At 47.0% G+C, this 19,515-nt stretch overlaps 1 protein-coding gene across 3 annotated transcripts in view; it reads left to right on the top strand.

Moving 5' to 3' along the window:
* Nucleotides 1-19,515, top strand: part of FGFR2 (fibroblast growth factor receptor 2) — a 377,174-nt gene that overhangs the window by 342,818 nt on the left and 14,841 nt on the right. For 2 of the 3 annotated variants that reach the window (XM_028480979.2, XM_007110550.4), the window contains 5 exons: nt 1,963-2,159; nt 11,078-11,229; nt 14,114-14,235; nt 16,568-16,678; nt 18,654-18,844. In XM_028480979.2, the coding sequence (XP_028336780.2) occupies nt 1,963-2,159; nt 11,078-11,229; nt 14,114-14,235; nt 16,568-16,678; nt 18,654-18,844 (773 nt within the window). The remainder of the gene's footprint in view (nt 1-1,962; nt 2,160-11,077; nt 11,230-14,113; nt 14,236-16,567; nt 16,679-18,653; nt 18,845-19,515) is intronic. The other variant, XM_055080920.1, reaches the window with a different exon arrangement.

The following is a 19,515-nucleotide window of genomic DNA, read 5'->3' as shown; positions in this document are numbered from 1 at the left end:
AGTTCTTTAAATGTTTAAAAATCATCCCCCAGGGATAAGAAAGTTGTCTTGGAAATTCACTCACAATGAGATCCCACCCTCACATTTATGATCAAGTGAAATTTCACCCTTCAGACCCGAAGGGATCTTATATTTTTAGTGAGTCATTGGGTCAATGTATAGATTCACCCATCCCCCTTTCTTATAAGGCAGAAGTTGAAATTACTTTGTAAAATCCAAAGTAATTTTTTCTCATGCCAAATTCCATTTTGCTAAAATCCCGTAAGTACTTTTGTGACTTTTGTTCTGCTTTCTATTTTTAACAAGACGTAAATAGATGGGTGTGTGTTGAGGTGCCCGGGGAGAAGCACCCCCGTGTGTAGGGTGTACAGAAGCAGTGTGTTACCTACCTTGGGGGTCGGTGGCTTGCTGCATGATGGAATGGGACGGACTCTCAGTTGCTTTTACTGCAAAGCATGCTCTTGCCTTCTTGGGCTTGATGTTATTTCCACCCTACAGAGAAATCAACATCACTGAAGCCCTGTTGCCTAAACATTGCTGCTGTCTGAATCTTTAACCGACATCTCTATCCTAGTCAAGCTTTCTTGATAGCTACTATCTCCTTTAATGCATCTGTCTCTTCGTCATTTCCTCTGTGAAACTGCATAGACTATGGTTTGCTAGCTCATAATGTTCCACTCCAGTTATTAATTCCTTATTTTTAAAGTGCGGTACCTACCTGCATGCTTATTTTATATCTAGTAAAAATAAATTGAGCATTTCGTTTTGTGCTGTGCTGCTAAGAGTTTTGACTGTCTTGCAAATAGTTTTCTGTTTCAAATGTATAACCTTTAAATAATGCCATTGCATTCGTTTTTTCCTTTTGTTGTGAATCTGCTCTGTGAATATCTGCTCTGAGACAATGAGATGCCTCTTGTATTGAGCTTGCTTTTACTTGCGGTACTGCATTCTGCAAGTGCCTGATTGGCACTTCTTAACCAATTTGCCTGACAGTACAAGCACATTAACTAAGAATGCAGTTTGAGAAAAATACTACTTGGAAATACACTGCTTGTCGATTGACTGATTGACCGTTAAGCACTAAGGAGGGAGCAGACATTATCGGAAGTTGGTATAAGAGTGTGCTAACCTAAGTAATTATGTGTATCCTCACACGCGACACTATCTCTATTTTTCGTGTAAGAGAAAAGTTGCAGTGACATCGGTATAACAAGATACACAAAAATTTAAATGGGTATTGATGAAGGAATGTTACACGCTTTTTATCGTATGGACGTAATGATTCTATATTATAAGCAATTCGGTCTTTATATTAAATGCATTTGTTTGTTTAGTTGAATAATCTACTGGACTGTATTAAGAAATTTGAACCTTTTTCAGTCTGGCCTACTAGATGAATATTTATCTCATGTCCCGTGCAGCTGTGTTCATCTGGGTCAATGACTTTGTCACATCTTCCTTTGGAAGGGCTTACCCAAATAAGACTGAGGCGCCATTCCTTTAGAAATAAAAGTGGGCATCGTTCATATTTAAGACTTTTTAAATGGTTTGCCTCAGAGACCATCAAGGAAGACGACTGTCCTTTTGTTGAGGTTGTGGCTGGCTGCCTTACTCTGCCCAAACGTCTAATAGAATGTGACCTCGTAACCTGCCCCTCGTAACTTGGTGGCAGCCAACCCACCGCGATCACAAGATTGCAGAGGCCCGTTGAGGATAGAGATAGTGACCACCCGGGCCCCGGTGGTAAAGCGAGGAGCCCTTGGGTATTCACCTTCGTTTGGAAGAGGTGCACGTCTGGCCCGGAGCCCACGCCCTCGGGCAGCGCTGAGTTATCGGGAAGCCCGCCTTGCCTTGGGAACGGTCATCGCCTTTTGATGCCTGTAGTTCTGCCAGGATGTATCAGTCCGGTGTCCTAACTCTGTGGCCTGCTTATCTGTTCCTCTCCTGTGATCTGCCATCTAGCTCCAGTAAGAGAAAAGGAGATCACAGCTTCCCCAGAGTATCTGGAGATAGCCATTTACTGCATAGGGGTCTTCTTGATCGCCTGTATGGTGGTGGGGGTCGTCGTGTACCGGATGAAGAACACAGCCAAGAAGCCGGACTTCAGCAGCCAGCCGGCTGTGCACAAGCTCACCAAGCGCATACCTCTGAGGAGACAGGTAACAGAAAGTAGATAAAGAGTTTGAAGAACTTTACCCCTCCCCCACGCCCAGCCAGCTCTTGGGTCTCTTCCTCTGCCCCCGTGGCATCTTCTCCTTCTGGGGGTGTCCCTGTGCCCGTGGTTCCCGTGGGCCTCTTAGTGGCCATCTGATCAGTGTCTGGAGCTTGGAGGGTCAAGTCTTGGTGTGTCAGCGGGGTCGACCGAGTCTAGTTCCAAGGGCGAGAAAGCCCCATGGTGCAAGACCCTGAGCTCCTCCACATGACGGGAAATAACCCAGGAGGCAGTGCCCTGGTGCCTTTGGTGGGACTCAAGTGCGGTGGTCTCTTCAGAGCGTAAAAGCCCCTTTTGTTCCTGTGATCTAACGCTTGTTTTGGAGACAAGCTCATGCCACTAGTTGGAAAGCAAGGGACTCTAGTTCTCTTAGACTTGTTTTTTTTTTAAGTCAAGGTCAGAAATCTGTCCCCGGAGGTGACTGAACTGCTGCCCCGTGAGGTCTGTCTTAACTGAATTTTGGCTCCCCCTCTTTGATTCTTAAAATAGAATCGTATGCCTGTAGTGTATTGTTTGCGCTAACATTGTGACTGTGGATTCGGTGGCAGAGTCTTATAATGACTGGGGAACAGATTGTTGTTAACCCCGCACTTGGTCTTTGGTGGTTACTTTTTCCTTGTGTGTTCCTCCCGATTGGTTTACCTTTGCTTTGGGCAGACAGGGCAAGATGCAGCCTACACCTCTGCTTTAAGCCAAAACCCTGCAGAGCTGACAGAGCAGGCGGTGCTCTGATTTCTCTCTCACGCTCGCGAAGATGGAAAGGGGAAACGGGTGTGAAGGCAGTGTTTCCAGAAGTACTTGGAACTTGGTTCCGATAAGGCATGTTTTTTGAAACAGCAAAGGAAGATGGCTACCTCATGGGCCCTAACTCAGTGCGTACTTCAGTTGAATTGACAGGGCGCTTGTTAAAATTGTAGACGCCTTAGTCTCAGCCCCCGAGATTCTGGTTGAGTAGGTCTTGGATAGGACCAGGAACCTGCATTTTAAGCAAGTCCTCCAGTGATTCTGAAATGCACTCCAAGCAACTCTGGGTTAGTCCCAGCTCTGTCCCTCCTGGGACTTCAGGTGGCGATGACGGTTTCTGGGCGAGGCCCTAGCAAGGATTAGGGACCGTTCGGTCAGCAGCGGTTTTAGCACAGATCCAGCTGTTCTCAGCCCACCTCCGAACTCCGGGCTGAATGGGTCCTTGCTGACTTCTTTGAAGCCACGTTTCAAGCAGGTCTTTCTAAATGGAGGCTGAGGGTAGCATTTGGAGTATGTGTCACATGCAGGCAAGTGCTCAAATGGTGTCAAGAGTTGGGGGGGAGAAGGGTGCCCATTGGTCCCCCTGCCTCCAAGAATGCTGTTGTTATTAAAATGGTACCACTCTCATTCTTGGGGCCAGGGCAGCGATGATGAGGCCACTTGCCTGATTCTGGGAGAGTCCAGTCCTAAGGTGACTCTCACAACATGGTACCTTTGGTGACCTTCAGGTGATGTGGCCACCCCCCCCCCCAACCCTTGCTCCTTACCAGTTACCTCTGGGCCATTCTTACAGCCACCATCTTGAGAGCCTGGCTCCAGGGAGCTGAAAGAGGGAGTGGTGTTCCCATCTCTATGATTATTTTTTTTCTAATAGGGAAAAATGTTACCTTCTGGAGGAAACCTGTAATTTGGTGTAGCTAGACCATTGTCCTGTAATTATTTCATCATCTTTTTTTCTGCAGCTGTTAACAATGCTCTTCTCTTTGTTTAATATAAAAGAGGCAGATGCCTTTAAAATCCCCTCGACTCAACTCTGTTCATTGTGTTCTTATTTATCTCTGGCTGACTGGCCCTTCTTCGTTGTCATCTCCACCTAAGTTGGCCATTTCTCCTCTGCTCCCCTGTGTAACTAAAGGGAACATTCAAGCTCTTCCTCCTTTTTTATCGCTCCCTCCTTCCTTCCTTCCTTCATAATTTTCTGAGTGCTTAGTCTAACCCAGGTTCCATATAAGACGTGGCCCGTCCCCTTTGCCGGTGGCTCCAAGGTCATTTGGAGGCCTTCGTTTGAGATGCAATTGCCTTGTGTTTCAGTAAGGTCGAGTACTATAAGAGAAGCAGAGCAAAGTGGGCAAATACCAGTTCCCTGGAAAAATAAATCTCTGGGAGTTTATTTGGGGAAATGTTAACACATCTCAGCTGCTCACATGGGATGCACTGATTCTTCACAAAGAGCGATTCGTCCATAATAAGCACAGCCCCTTTGGTGGAGGAGACGCTTATCAGGTAGCTGGATGAAAGGGGGTTATTGGACTGTAGCTGGAATGAAAAGCCCCAGAAAGGCCGGCAGCTATGGTGATGACGGAGAGCATACCACAGGGATGCCAGGCATGCCTTTACCTGGCGACAGGTGAGCCTGTAGTCAGATGTCTTAGGGGATGGGTTTTTCCTAGGCATTTGCTAGGCGCCTGTCATGCTGCATGTGCCCGACCCTCTGTATCACACGGTAGCATTCTGCGTCTTTGTGGTGAGTCCGAGAATTTCATCTTCTTGGCCCTGACCCTCGCCCCTCCCCGGAGGTGCACAGACCGCATCTCACTCCATCAGTCATCGCTCCCTTTTTAGAACAAGAGAAGGTTCAAAAGATTTTTTTATCCTACTGTGAATTTTTTTTAATTGACATTTACTAATCTGTACCGGACTTAGCAGTGTAAGACAGACATTTGAGTTTATTTGTTTTTGAGACAAAAATACTTTTTCTCCAGTACCTAAGAAGAAATTCCTTGTGATCATTTCCCAGTAACCAAGAATTTTTTTTGAGACTCTTTATGCCTTTTGATGATTGGGGAAAGAGAAACAACTTTTAGGTCGGTGGGGAGGCGGGTAGCACGGAGCATCTCCTGGTTCCCCTTGACGGGGGTCCTCCCACATTCTGAGCTGGGGCTCAGGCAAGGGGACCAGCAAAAGCCAGTCCAGAGAGGGGCGTCTGCGTGAGCCTGTCGGCTCTTGTACAGGTTTCCAGGGCTGCTGGTGGACGGCGTGGCCGTCGTGAAGCCTTCCTTGCACATCGTGAATTACACGGAGGGATACCCTTCCGGCGTTTTGCACAGATTGGTTGAGTGGGGGCAGGGAGGGGTGTGAAGGGAATTGAGGACGTCTGTTCAGGAGGCGAGCAGCCTCGCTGCGTTTGTTGAATTGGTTTTTCAGGGAGCACATCAGCCTCTTTCTCTGGAGCCAGACACCTCCGTAGGGCATGATGGAGATTCAACTGTCTCCATAAACAGATAAACACAGCTCCTGGGTGGGGACATACACATGGGTATAGCTCATGCTGTCTCACCACCACCAGCATCTCAGAAGGGGCTGCAGGTTTTTTTTTTTTTTTTTTTTTTTTTTTTTTTTTTTTTCCAGACTTCAGTTTCACCCTCTTGGCTGCCGATACAGATAGGTTGAAAGCCAGAGAAAAATCAAGGGCTGTCAAGGTCATGTTTTATAACAATGTCTTTGAGGCAGATGGCACATTCCCAGGGGCGCCATGAACAGGACAAAGATGGCGTGTGTGATTCAGGAGCCAGTTCTCGGGGCTGGGTATGAATGGCTATGAAACATACCGAACTCCGTGAAGGTCAGTCCCACTTCTAGAAGCTCATTTACTACCTAGCAGCTAACCAGCGTGATCTCGGAACATTCTCTGTATTTTGGTCAATCAAGTGGTCTAATGAAACCTCGCCAGTTCCAGAAAGCATGTGGGTAATTAGACGGTCATGGATGGTTTAACTGGAATTTGCCCTTTTGTGTGGGCGCCTGGCCCTCCCAACCCCCATTCGGCCATTCTCTCCTCTCCGCTTCCAGAAGACACAACAGTTTGGCTAAGCTCGGACCTGGGTGCGATCTTCTAGGAAGACCAGCCGGTCGGGGTTTGATAGGTTTACTCTGGAGAGTCCTGGGGGGAGGTGTGGGGAGACGGAGACTTGCTAAGGGAGAAAAGTGCGTGCCAGATCAACTACCCTGCCTCTTTACCTAAAATTTGTTATGGAAGGAAAAGAAAATCCCATCCCCACACCCCTTGGACCTTTATTTCAGCTTGAGGTGGTGAAGGCGTTTTGCCTGCCGTCGGGGAGTGATGGGCAGGGCTTATAGCAAACCTGTGTTAACTCCGGGACCTTGTGCTTTGGTCTGGGAATGTGGGTCCGTGGACTGAGAGTCAGAGGGTTTCTCTGGCTGGTTGTGGTCCGTTTGTGAGTCCTCAGAATAAGCAAGCACACAAATATTCATACCTCTTCCCTGTGGCATCTGTGCCTCTGTCTGCTCTGTTCTCTGTGGGCCCCCCTCTCATTGTTGAATTGAATCTAGTATTAAAAGATAACATAGTTTCTCGGTGGCCCTTTAAAAAGAAAAGAAAAAAAACCCCGCTTCCTTGCTTAATCTCCTTTATGTACCGTGGAAATAGACAAAAAGCACATTTAGTTAAAGGCTTGATTTATGGCACGAGGGGTTTATGGTAAAGAGATTCTGGAAAGTGAGGAAGCTGAATTGAGACTGTGAAAAAACATGCCAAAAAAGTGCCTGCCAGGATTTGGGAGTGGGGAAAAAAGAGCTTGTTTTAGACTGTTAATGTTTATTGTTGTGCATAACTAAATGATCTCTGTCGATGGACTATTTTAAAATTAGATAAAAAGGAAACCCAGAATTGAAGAAGCATATCTGATAGGGAGGATTATGATTTTGTGCCAAAAAAAAAAAAGTGATCATCTAACACTGCTGCAGAAGTAGGATTCAGGGGTGGACAGTGGATTTCCTTAAGGAGTGTGGTCCAAAGGAGAGAAGCTCCAGAAACACGGCGTTCCCATGGAGGAATTGCCTGCAAGGGGTCGTGCCAGCCCTGCAAACACGTTCGCATGCAGAGCAAAATGGAGTGAAGAGAAAGCCAGTCATATTTTACAGTCTCAGAGGGGATTTTAAAAGCATAGTAAAAATGCATGGAGGTAAAATTAAGATATACGTCCACAGACAGAGTGATCGAATTCTGTCGTTTCTTACACTTGGGGCATTTTCTTACCTTTTTTCTCTTTGTGTGTTTTACAAAAGTATTTTCCAGATCTGTACCTGGAATCTACACCTCTACACTTGATGTGAGCAAAATTTCCATAACTTTAATCATAGTGACAGCACCTAAGTTTGGAAAGGTTTTCCATTTTCAAAGCTCTCACCTTAAAACCCTGTTGGGGACAATCTGTTTGTGGGGGAAGATGTATATGGGTGTGAACTTTTGTCGCGGTCTGTGGGCCAAGATTCCTTTGGGGTCGCAGGTTAGCCGCAGAGCAGTTAACTTCTGACTGGATGTTTCGTTTTTCTTTCTGAAGTGGCCTCTAAGCCCCGTTTCTCATGAGGACTTTCTTGCTCTCCAGCTTTCCTCTTGCCCTGGGACCGTGCCCTGACTCCTGGGTCCTTAATTTCTGGGGTTTGCTCTTTTGCTCCCTGGAGCCCCGGCGCATCCTGGCTGTGAGCAGAGGATCTAGTCTTTCAAACCATTAAGGCAGGTCCTGCCCTTAGCACCGGTGGGATTTCTCTCCCCCCCATTGCACACCATGTCACAGGACCTCACACACGGAACAGCCTTGGGCTCCAAGTCCTCGGGCTTCCGCAGGGCCAGGGGCCATCTATGCTCCCTTGGATCTGAGCAGCAAATGACTCTAAAAAGATGCAAAGAGACCCCATTGTGGGGTTGGTAAGCGAAAGTTAACTGAGTTCTCAGCGAGCGCCAGGCTCGCCACCAGATGCTTTATGGGCGTGACCTCATTTTACCATCACGGTAATCCTGTGATGTGGGAACTGTTCCGATCTCCCTTGAACGGGTGAGGAAACTTGAGCTGAGGAACGTCACGTGACTTGCTGAAGCTCTCACAGTCACTGCTGGAACAGGGCGCCCACAGCCCGCGGTGGTGCCCTCGGTCAGGATGCCGCCACCGGCTCACGGTCCCACATTATAAACAGTTCTCAGGGGAAGGGCACCAGCTAGGGTTGGCTGCTTGGCTAGGGGAGGTCACTGGGTACCCACGCGGAAGGATGCAGAGACGCCCCAACAGCCAGCCTCTAGCCCAGGGAAGGGGCGACAGCAGTGATCGCGTCATTTTAACTCATTTTAGAAGTCAGTATGTTTTAAGCATATGCCCAGTTTTCCGCCCCCCGGTGCCATGCCTCAGTCCAGATCCTCTTTATTCTTAAAAATATTTTGGTCATTAAAGAAAAGTGCTTTGTTTTCTTAGAACGTAAAAGAGATACATACACATGGGAATGAAATTCAGATGGTTTAGGAAGTTCTGAAATAAGACATAGTCCACCCCGTCCCTCAAAGTCCTATAATCTCTCTCCCCAAAGGTGACCATGGCTAAGGCTCTTATATTTCCTTCCCGAGGCTTGTTTTCAGTGCCTGTGTCCTCACACCTTGCCATGGGAAGGCTGCTCCTCTGTGTTGTGTCCTGAAGCCTCAACCATGTGTGATTTGTGAGGACATGGCAGGGAAGGCCAGACGGGCCTCTTCACCCAGAGCTGCTACCCCCATCACCGCCCCAGGGGTTTCTCCCTCACCACGATCCCAGCACACCATGCACGGGAGTTCTGGCCACCCTGCGGTCCAGCAAGGAGGGCTACCTGCTGGCCTTGGAGGGGGTGTTCGTCTGTGAAATCCGCCAGCCCTCGTCTGGTTGGGGCCTGTAACTGTCTCATTGCCAGGCTGACTTTGACTGCTGTTCCGAATCTTCTTGCCTGTCATCTTCAAGCCCGGTTCCCACTGCAATGAGTGGTGATTTCTGCTTCTTCATGTGGGAGACCTTTTTGTCTCTGAGAACACCAGTCTCCTTTTGCATCCATAGCTCCAAACCGACGCAGGGCGTTAGGATTTGGGGAATTATTTTTAGGCCAACCTATTCCTTGAATCTTTCTGAACCCTTCTCTGCAGATGGAGCTCAAGACATATATATGTGGTCAGTGAAGGCTGTGGAGATCTTGAGGATGTTACTGGTGTGCCCTGAAGCTGAGGTCAGCGCACTGCGGAGGTTGTTTCCACGGGCTTTTCGTCTTTTTCTTTTCGCTTCTGCTGTTTTGCCTCTGTGGCCCAGACACTTGGGTGTGAAGCCTCAGCCTCTTAGAACCATATCTATTCATGAGGCCCCTCTCAGCTCCAAAATTAATGATTGTTCAGTTCCTTAAAAAAAAATTATTTACTATGCTCACAGTGAATAAACATTGATCATACTGTCTGCATAATAAAATTTAGGAGGGCTTCCCTGGGGGCGCAGTGGTTGAGAGCCCGCCTGCCGATGCAGGGGACACGGGTTCGTGCCCCGGTCCGGGAGGATCCCACGTGCCGCGGGGCGGCTGGGCCCGTGAGCCACGGCCGCTGAGCCTGCGCGTCCGGAGCCTGTGCTCCGCGACGGGAGAGGCCACGGCAGTGAGAGGCGCGCGTACCGCCAAAAAAAAAAAAAAAAAAAATTTAGGGATAACAACCTTTGACAAAAGGCTGCTCAAAAGGCTTAGAAATGTTTTCATGTACATTTAAAAAGATAATAGAAATTCTGTGTTAAAAATTGCCTACTTCTTGATATTAATACTGAAACCAACTTCCTATTCCTAAAATGATTCCCTCCGAATCCATTCTTGGACATCTTCTCAGGTTTCCTACCTGCTTTTTAAGGGCAGTCTGGCTTTAAAAAGGAGAGAATCAACATTTTTTAAGTAGGACGTTCCCGGGAAAATACAGTCTTCTGGTTCCCTGTGGGAATGGTCCAGGCTCCACCTTGAAAGTTCATCCCCATTAAATATGTTCCTCTTTACTTGGTCCTTGCCACCTTGATTTAAAAAGTGTTTGTAAGCACAGCTGGGAAGAAGGGTTGATGTGGGCAGTCATGCAGGGGACAGAACCATGTTTGAGGGGTCACGTCAAACCCCAGATTCCAGCTCTCTCGGGCCAGAGTCTTGTTCACGGTTTGGAATAAGGTGATGGTCAGGCAGCCCGTGATGGTGTTTTCCTTTACAGAAACCAGCACAGGGAAGATGATCTATTTAAGGAATAACCATTTTATCAAATGCAGACTATAATGGAGTAGAGTAAATGAGAAAACTCAGTGAAGCCCTGCAGGTTTCCCGGGGGGAGAGGAGCTTTCCCACGAGATTGTGAATAAAGAGGTATTTTTCCTTCCCTTGACTCTCCGTCCGCTAGTGTTTGAAACTGAAGGTTGACAAGAGGCAGTTGATTTTCTCCGCATGGCCTGGGCATCTACCAGTTCCCAGAAGGACTAGGGAGAAGCAGATAGTGGTCTCCAGTGCCTGGGTCTCTGGTTACCTTGAATACAGGCACGTGGAGCTACTGGAATGCTTTTCACGTTCAAATCCTAGAGCTAGTTCCTTGAGGTATTCTGCTTACATTTCAAAAGATAGAGCTGACTGAAGAGCCGATTTCCCAGAAGTTTTTATGGAATCTCATAAGCACAGCATTGATTCACCATCCCTGCTGGTCTACGGGCAGGAGATTGATAATCTGGGGCTCCAGTACAGGCGTGGGGAAAAAGGCCAGAATGAAGCCCATGGGGTCTGTCTCTATGTTCTCAAGTGATTATCTTGAGGAATTAGGACAAAAAGAAGACATTTTCTATCAGGCACTCTCTAAAACTGTTGTTTGGAAACCTGGCCTTAGGACCATGTAATTTGGGTGAAATCTAGCACATACTGCATGGATGGGAAGACAGAGGAGTTGGAATCCAGGGTTTTGGTCCTAAATTCACGACTTTGACCAACCCTCACCTTCCCACCTTTCTAAGAGCTGACTGGCTGGCGGGGCTCTGGCCGGCTTCCAGCCTTCTCAGGTGGAGCCAGGATTACATCTGTGTCTTTGTATTTTGTATCCAGGTTTCTGCTGAGTCCAGCTCCTCCATGAACTCCAATACCCCACTGGTGAGGATTACAACTCGCCTCTCCTCAACAGCAGACACCCCCATGCTGGCGGGGGTCTCTGAGTACGAGCTGCCAGAAGATCCAAAATGGGAGTTTCCAAGAGATAAGTGAGTACTTCTGTGGGGCACATCCCTGAATGGGGACTTAAGTATAAAATGGGGATATTGGGCTGACGTTTTCTTTTTATGACCCTTAACTGCCAAGGTCTTGCTGTGATTATGTCAACAGGAGTGGGTAAGATTGTATCTAAATAACCAACTCTAAGAAAAACAAAGAACTAATTCTCTCTCTCTCTCTCTCTCTCTCTGTCTTTTTTAATAGTTCTTTTAAAACAGAGCTACTAAGCCATGGCTGATCCCCAAACAAAATGGTACCTTGTTAGCATTTTTTTTTAACTTTCTAGATAATTCAAACCCAGTCAACTGGAATAAAAGTGGGATTATCCCATTTATAAAACAGAGTTGACATTCCAACTTCTGGTTCCTAGAACATGTCTGTTCTACAGTTCATTTCTTTAGAGAAATTAGGTCTAGTATACAAATTGCCTTAAGAATCTTCACCCAGTGTTGCTGTTTTTAATAGTTATTAATATAAGATTGGGCTAGAAATCTTCAAATACGGTACCTGACATCGAATTTCTTGTGGTCCCTAGTATTTTCCTTATTGGATGATATTGATGTGTTCCAGTCAGATGTTCAGTCAACGTGTGGCCACCTGGGCTCCGCTGAAGGCATTGTTGGGAGCTGTGTGTCTCTTGGTCTGGCTTCAAGTTCAGGGACTTTGGATTCTATTGGGCTGGATTGGAATCCTGGCTCTGCCAGCCAGTGGCTGGGCAACCTTGTGTGAGTTCCCTGATTCTCTTTGAACTTCATTTCTATGAAATGAAGGTCATGGTACAGACCTCCCAGGACTGAGCACAGTTCTTGGCTCATGTGAATTTCCCTTCCTTCCATTTCGCTTCATAACCTGAGGTATCTGAGCTGCAAATCTCAGCAAGATGGCAGAGCTGGGCATCGAGTCAGTGGACAGATCTTGGACTACCAGCCCTCCAGCTTCTAACCAGGGACCAGCCCCCAGACTCGCCTTCTGAAATGAATATGATGGTCACTGAAGGGCTGTCAGCTCATTTCCAGGGTCTCTCTTGTAGTAAGCAGAGTCCAAACAGCTTGAGAATAATGGAGGAAGGTAGAAATCGCTGACTCTACATCTGCATCAAATCAGCTGGAATTAGCTTTTGACTTGCTCATATACAGCAACCCTATTGGTCTTGACATTTGCACTATCTCCCTGCGATTATGTCCGAGAAGTGTCTAGTTACTAGAGAAGGAACTCATACACAAATTTGGAAATACAAAGATAAGCTTTTCCAGAGGCTGGATATCATACACTCTCTTTGGAAGGAGAGATAGCTTACATGGCACTTGTAATTTTGATTCACACAGCTCCAACCAGCTTTATTTTCTAATGGCTCGTTACTTTAAATAATAAACAGCTCATTTGTTAATGTGCAGCATACGTTAGAACCAAATTATTATACCGGTATCATTCTGTTAGAGTGTTAAAGGAAGTGATTTCCAGTTTATTTGTGTACTGTTCATTCAGTACTTGTTTACTGAACACTTACCAGTGAGGTACCAGAAAAAACAAAGAATGATTTCTTTACCTGTAGAATGTGGAAAGGGGGTGTTTCTCGTGAGCCCTCCCAGCTCCCTGGTTTGATTAAACAAGTAGGTGGGTTAATGTGCACATTCCTATGGATATAGGACTGAGTTTGGGAGCTGTGATCGTATTTTAAGAAACTGCAGCTCTCAGGTTCAATCTGTAGTTTTTGCCACCTGTGACGCCACTGGCAAGAGTGGGAGTCTGTCTGTCAGCTCCCACCTGGGGTACCCGGAGTGTGGAAAATCTGAGTGCAAAGCATTTCAGAATAGTGTTTAGCACAGTCGTAGGTGGAGCGGATTTCCAATGAATGAAGGCTATTTAGAAGCAGTTTATTAGATCGGAGGCAGACGTTATACAAAGAAAGGATTGTTATGCTTGTAGCAGCAGGGCAGTAGGACATAAATTAGCCATTTTTCCAATGCAAATGTTTATTTTCTGCCAAGATATTAAATTTAATTTTAGCTCAGGATAGAAAGGGAATGACCTCAGCATAGCACACACTGCCCTCGGTCTTTGCTGTGACTTTTGCAAACCATTGCGTACTTACCAAAAATACTGCTTACTAGTGGCAGCTTGGTACTTTGCTGTGTTATGCTTAAATGAAAAAACCACATTCATAAGTATTCCAGAGTCTCTTCCATTCTGTTGGTTTCTGGAACGCCCAAGGAGTCTATATGGCTATTAGTATGATGTATGTAGAGCTTCTGAGCGTAGAAATTTAGTTTGTTGTGTTCACTTTGGATTTTCTTCGTTATTAATTTTGGGTAGTCATAAGGATTTCTAAATTATTATGTCAAAAAAAAAATTGCCCCGATTTCTAGCATTTCCTTTTTCCTTTAATGAAAAAATAGAGACTCCTTGAAATGCGTTTAAGATTCATATCTTGTAACTTGGCCCAGAATGTGACCATAAGATCCATTGGTATTTGAATAATAGCGATTTTTAAAGACGTCACGGAGACAAAAAATAACAGCTTTAATGGTTTTCTTTGAGATATTCTAAATTATGAAAATTCGATAGGCTCAAGATCAAAAGCTCCTCGTTTTTAGCACTTAGGAAGGCTGACCACCTCACTTGCAAGGATACCTTCCATAAAGAAAATAAATCGAGAATACAAATGTGAAATTCAATAGCTGTTCCAGCAGTAATTGACATTCTCTAAAACGTCACTAAGAAAATACTCAAGCGCATGTGTACCCCAAGTCTCATTAGTTCCATATGATACATGCTCCATGCCTTTGTAAGCCGCTGAAAGATTTTTATATTGAGTTCTGGAATTTCCCTCGCTACACCAGATGCTGTTTGCTAATCCTCTCTTTACACATTTAGGCTGACGCTGGGCAAACCCCTGGGAGAAGGTTGCTTTGGGCAAGTGGTCATGGCTGAAGCAGTGGGAATTGACAAAGAGAAACCCAAGGAAGCAGTCACTGTGGCCGTGAAGATGTTGAAAGGTGAGTGGGGCGGAGGTGGGGAGGGTGGGGGAAGGGAGGGGTGAGGGCGCCTTATCAAGAATGTTCCTTTTGTGGCATGTGAACTCCATCATGGCAGGGGGTTAGAGAGCACATAGTTGACCTATAGGGGTTGAGAAGTTTTCAGTATAAATCAGCATCTTGGACAGACTATTTATCTTGAGCTGTGTGCACTTATAAAAAAGAAAAGCCAGTCGTATTGGAAAGTGGCAGCCTCATTCCCTTTATATGTGTAGGTGCTTAGAAAGTATCGACTCACGTAGAATTGATTAATTTAGATGAGTGTTGGTATGTCAGATTCAGGACCCAAACCTTAATTTACAAATGAAGGAAAGTTGGCCTTTTTAGAGGGAGAAAGGAGGCTCAGGTAGAGGAGGACACACTTACTCCTTTGCAGGAGGGACAAAGCAGGAATGACGTTGTCTGTGGGAGTCGCTTGGGAAGCTGAAAGGGGACTCACCGGACTGGTGCTGGTCCAGAGCCTTCTGGGACGTGTGAGCAGTTACCCAGGGATGTAAACGTCGAGTGGCGTTCGTGGGAGCCTGAATGTCTCTGCATTAACCTTCCAACCCTGCTTCATGCCTGCGTCCAAGGAGCTTAAAGAACTTTTAACCCTTAACTTCCTCCTCCCACAGTGTTATGAGAGGAGTTATAGGGAATGATTGCATTATAAATCCCATTGTAGGCATCTCAGAAAGGACACCCCAAGCTGAGTTTTTCCCACCTGTCCCGGAGGAGAGAGGTCTGTTCTCGGGACATGGGGGGCCTCACGCATCGTGGACGCCCCGGGGGCTAGGCTTCTTCTTTCTTTCATGGGTTTTTGTGGGATAGTCACCACGTCTCTCCCTGAGGGGAGGGAGCAAGGTGGAAATAGTCCAAAAGGTGTTGGGTGTTTTTTTTCTGTTTGTTTTTTTAGCTATGGATCTGAATGGCTCCCAAGGCATACTAGGGTGTTTTGAGCTGCTCCCCACTTTGGGGTGTGATGCCTGGGAGGACTACGTTCTCCCGCCCTGCATGTCTCAGCTCCACCAACAGAGGCAGCCAGCCCTCTGCCTGCATCCTGCATGGCCTGGGCCTGCCTCCTGTGCCCTTGCCTTGCTGAGTGACAGGTGCAGTGAGCTGTGGGCTCCCACCAGCCGCCCCGACAGCCCCTGGCCATATACCAGGGCCGAGAACGCGGAAGGCCCCGGGCTCCCGGTCTCTGTGGACAGAGCTTCTGATTCGGTTTACGGAGCTCGGGGGAAGGAGGTCTGGGAGTTCTCTTTCTCTGGTTATTTCAAGGCTGGCCTTCCCTTAGGATGGAGAAGGACATTAGCCACAGAGCCCTTATGACGTGGCCATTTTTACAGCCAGTGGGTGGCTCAGAGCTTAGAGGAGACCCCACAGTGTCGCCGCAGTGGAGCCTGTGCATCCGAGGGGCAGGCGCTCAGTCCTCCACGTTGAGTCTGCGTGGATTTTACACTCCAGGCAATTGTGTTGCTCTTCCTTTTGTGAAGCTAAAAAGCTTTATGCGGCGTGGCTTCTATCCATGCCCTTCCCTCATTTTTTTTAGTAAGCCCAGATTTCCCCATATTGAATTAGCTCAAAGGGGGATACCTGGAGAAGAATCTTGCCACTTTTTGGAAGCTAACTGTGAGCTTATGTATGCAGAACCTAAGCCATTCTTGCTTGAAATTATGGAGCAGAGCTTTTTAAAACCTTAATTTTTTAGGGAGGGGAATCCCAGCCCCTTTGGAAGCCCGTAGAAGGCATGGAGCTTTGCCCCCTCAGGATGCACGTGCGCGCACGCACTTTTGTCCTCAGTCCGGGATGTCCTCTGAATCCATCTGTGAATGCTCTGTGGGCCACGAGGGCTCAGCTTAGCAGCACGTGGTGCAGAGAAAGTCTGAAGGGGTGTGAAACGCTCCCAAACTCCCTCCTCCTGCCGAGAAGTCCCCACAGTTGCTTTCAGGCCCCCTGAAGTTTGATGTGATTTTCTCAGGTGCCTTAGGTCTGCCAGAGGATGGAATTCTTTCACGATAGAGAAAAACGCCCCCACGTATGCAAGGTTTGCTGGAAAAGATTTGGCCTTGGCATCCAAGGCCTATATGTTTGTTCTGACTTTTGACCCTATTGACCCCAAATTAGCTATTCGACACGGAGCAGGGCAGTGCTGGGCCCTTCCCACTTCTCCAGTAAGATGAGGGAGATGATTTGGAAAGTTTTTCTGGTTCTAAAATTGACTTTCATGCGGTGTCAACCAAATTTTCATCAACTAACAGTAGCAACCAACGGCTTAGAGGAAACTGATCTGTAATTTACCTAATGTTCCTAGATGACGCCACAGAGAAGGACCTTTCTGATCTGGTGTCAGAGATGGAGATGATGAAGATGATTGGGAAACACAAAAATATCATCAATCTCCTCGGAGCCTGTACTCAGGATGGTGAGTAAGAGGAAAAAGAGCTTTCATCCACGAAACCCAGGGTTCAATGTCAGCATCGTTTTGAAGATGGACGGACTGTTAGATCTTGCTCCTAGGGCCTCTCAAGTGCATATGCTTAAAGTCTTCCATAAAAACCCCCTCAGGGGGAATTCCCTGGCGATCCAGTGGTTAAGACTCTGAGCTCTCACTCCCGAGGGCCTGGGTTCAATCCCTGGTCAGGGAACTCAGATCCCACAAGCTGGGGCTTCCCTGCTGGCACAGTGGTTAAGAATCCACCTGCCAAAGCAGGGGACACGGGTTCGAGCCCTGGTCCGGGAAGATCCCACATGCCGCGCGGAGCCACTAAGCCCGTGCGCCACAACTACTGAGCCTGTGCTCTAGAGCCCACGAGCCACAACTACTGAGCCCACGTGCCACAACTGCTGAAGCCCTCGTGCCTATAGCTCGTGCTCTGCAACAAGAGAAGCTACCGCGAGGAGAAGCCCGCTCACTGCATTGAAGAGTAGCCCCCGCTCACCACAACTAGATAAAACCCGCACAGCAACGAAGACCCAACACAGCCAAAAACAGATAAAGGAAAGTAAATAAGTAAAAAAATAAGTAAAATCCCACAAGCCATATGGTGTGGCCAAAAAAAAAAAAAAAAAAAAAAAAAACCCACAAAACCCGTCAGGAAGTGTTCCTGACCACGAACACAAAGAAGACGTTATGACTGTGCTGGGTTCTGGGGGCGGGAAGGCGGGCATTGGGTGACTCTGGATGGGAAGGCCTATACCATCCTCCTGTTTTTAGGGCATAACCTGGAGGGTTTTCGGAAAAGGCAGCCTCCTTATGTTTTTGTTTTGTAAGTGCTAAGAGAGATTTCTCCAAATAAGATCCTACGTTTTGGTTGACAAGTTCTTCCCTTAAAGTGGGGATTGAGGAACCCATGTCTTGTTATGGGTACCAGGTGGCTGAGCTCCCACGAGTGGCCTGAAAGAGGGGAGACAGATAGGAAGGGGCACATTATCTTCCTCAGGGGAGCAAGACCCCTGGCTTCTCTCACGGATGATCTGTGGCACTTTGCGAATCAGTTTGATGATAATTAGTAAACTTGAAAATGCCTGTCTTTGCCTCAGCAGTTTCCCTTTGAGGTCTATACCAGGAGTCAGGAGACTTTTTCTGTAAAGGGTGATTGTAAATATTGTCAGATTTGTGGCAACTACCCATCTCTGCTGCCACAGTGAGAAAGCTGCCACAGCCAATACAGAAATGGATGGGCCACGTTGTGTGCCAGTAACATTTACACACAAAAACAGGCTCGTCTATACCATGGGGAAATTATTGCACATATATATATATGTGTGTGTATATATATATGTACACAGAGACGTGCATAGCAGTGTTCACTGCACACTGTTTGCAATGGCCCAAACCCGGAAACAACCCATAGGGGGATGGAGAAATACAATGTGGTGTATTTATATGATAGAATCTATGTAACTGTTAAAAGGAATGATCTAGATCTATTTTTATCAGCCTGACTGGCTTCCAGAAAGATAATATGTGGGGGGAAAAATGGTGCAAAGCTATGTCTTTATTACTCATTGATGTGATTAAAAACAATACATTGTTTATTGATACATATGTGTCTGTAAAATAGTTAAAATGCCCTACAAGGACCAAATTTATGGTAGCTGTGGCTTTCCAAGAGGGCGCAGGTGAGAGGCTGGGCGAGACAGGGAAAGGACACTCACTGTAGTATGGCTGTTTTATTTCTTAAAGACTGTTGAGTCTGTCTCGACCGAGCGTCGGTTGTCATTTGGGGGAGATTAGAATGCAGATGTTCTATTTTTGTGTGTGCTTTTCTGTACGTTTAAATTTTTTTAAAAAAAATGATAAAGCACTGGGTTGTAATAAGTAACACTCCTTTGCTGAGCTGCCCCAGGGCAGATCTGGGCTTCCCTGCCTCTCCAACTTGTGTTCTGGTCCACAGGGCCGCTCTATGTCATAGTCGAATACGCCTCAAAGGGCAACCTCCGGGAATACCTCCGTGCCCGGAGGCCGCCCGGGATGGAGTACTCGTATGACATCAGCCGCGTTCCCGAGGAGCAGATGACCTTCAAGGACTTGGTGTCCTGCACCTACCAGCTGGCCCGGGGCATGGAGTACTTGGCTTCCCAAAAAGTGAGTCCTTCCCATTCTCCTTGGTTGGGTGGATTCCAGTGAAAAATGTCTTCGAAGAAAACAGACCATTGGGACGTGCTCGTTTGCCGAATCAAGCCCTTGCCTGTCTTGTACGACCTGGAGACTCTGTCTTACCTTATTCACATTGGGTTTAATGAACTCTTTAAAAGCCAAAACAGCCTCATAAACCAGTAGTGACACCACAGAGATGAGCAGAAATGATGTCTCTTTTCGCAGGCACAGCTGGCTGTGGTCTGCTGGGGAGTTGGGTCTCCAGGTGGACAGCAGTTGGGTTAGGGGGACGCCGCCTTTAATTCTGATGATTTTTTGGCTTTATTTGTTTTGTGGTTATTGAGTCTCTGGACGTGAACTTCGGGTATTGTCTTCATGGTTTTGAGTTTGAAATGACGTTAAATAGTCTAAGAACAAAGATCAAATGAAGGGATATTTGGGTAACAGCGAGTGCCGGGTGTCCGCTGGATTTATTTTGTCTCATTTGGCGGGGTGACCCTCTGCGGTTAGAAGTTGGCCAGGTCCCCTGAGGTGAATCGCCTGCATTCCAGGCATGCCACACGCAGTGGACTTGAAACATCTGAGTTACTGTGAAAGCAGTTAGACAGGTGCCCAGATATCCCCTGGGGCATTTTGGACGGCCCAAGACACCCTTCCCT

This window comes from Physeter macrocephalus, chromosome 20 (assembly GCF_002837175.3).
Source record: "Physeter macrocephalus isolate SW-GA chromosome 20, ASM283717v5, whole genome shotgun sequence".
NCBI classification, from domain to species: domain Eukaryota; kingdom Metazoa; phylum Chordata; class Mammalia; order Artiodactyla; family Physeteridae; genus Physeter; species Physeter macrocephalus.
Note: the sequence above shows the minus strand (reverse complement) of the source record. Positions and strands in the feature narration are given on the sequence as shown.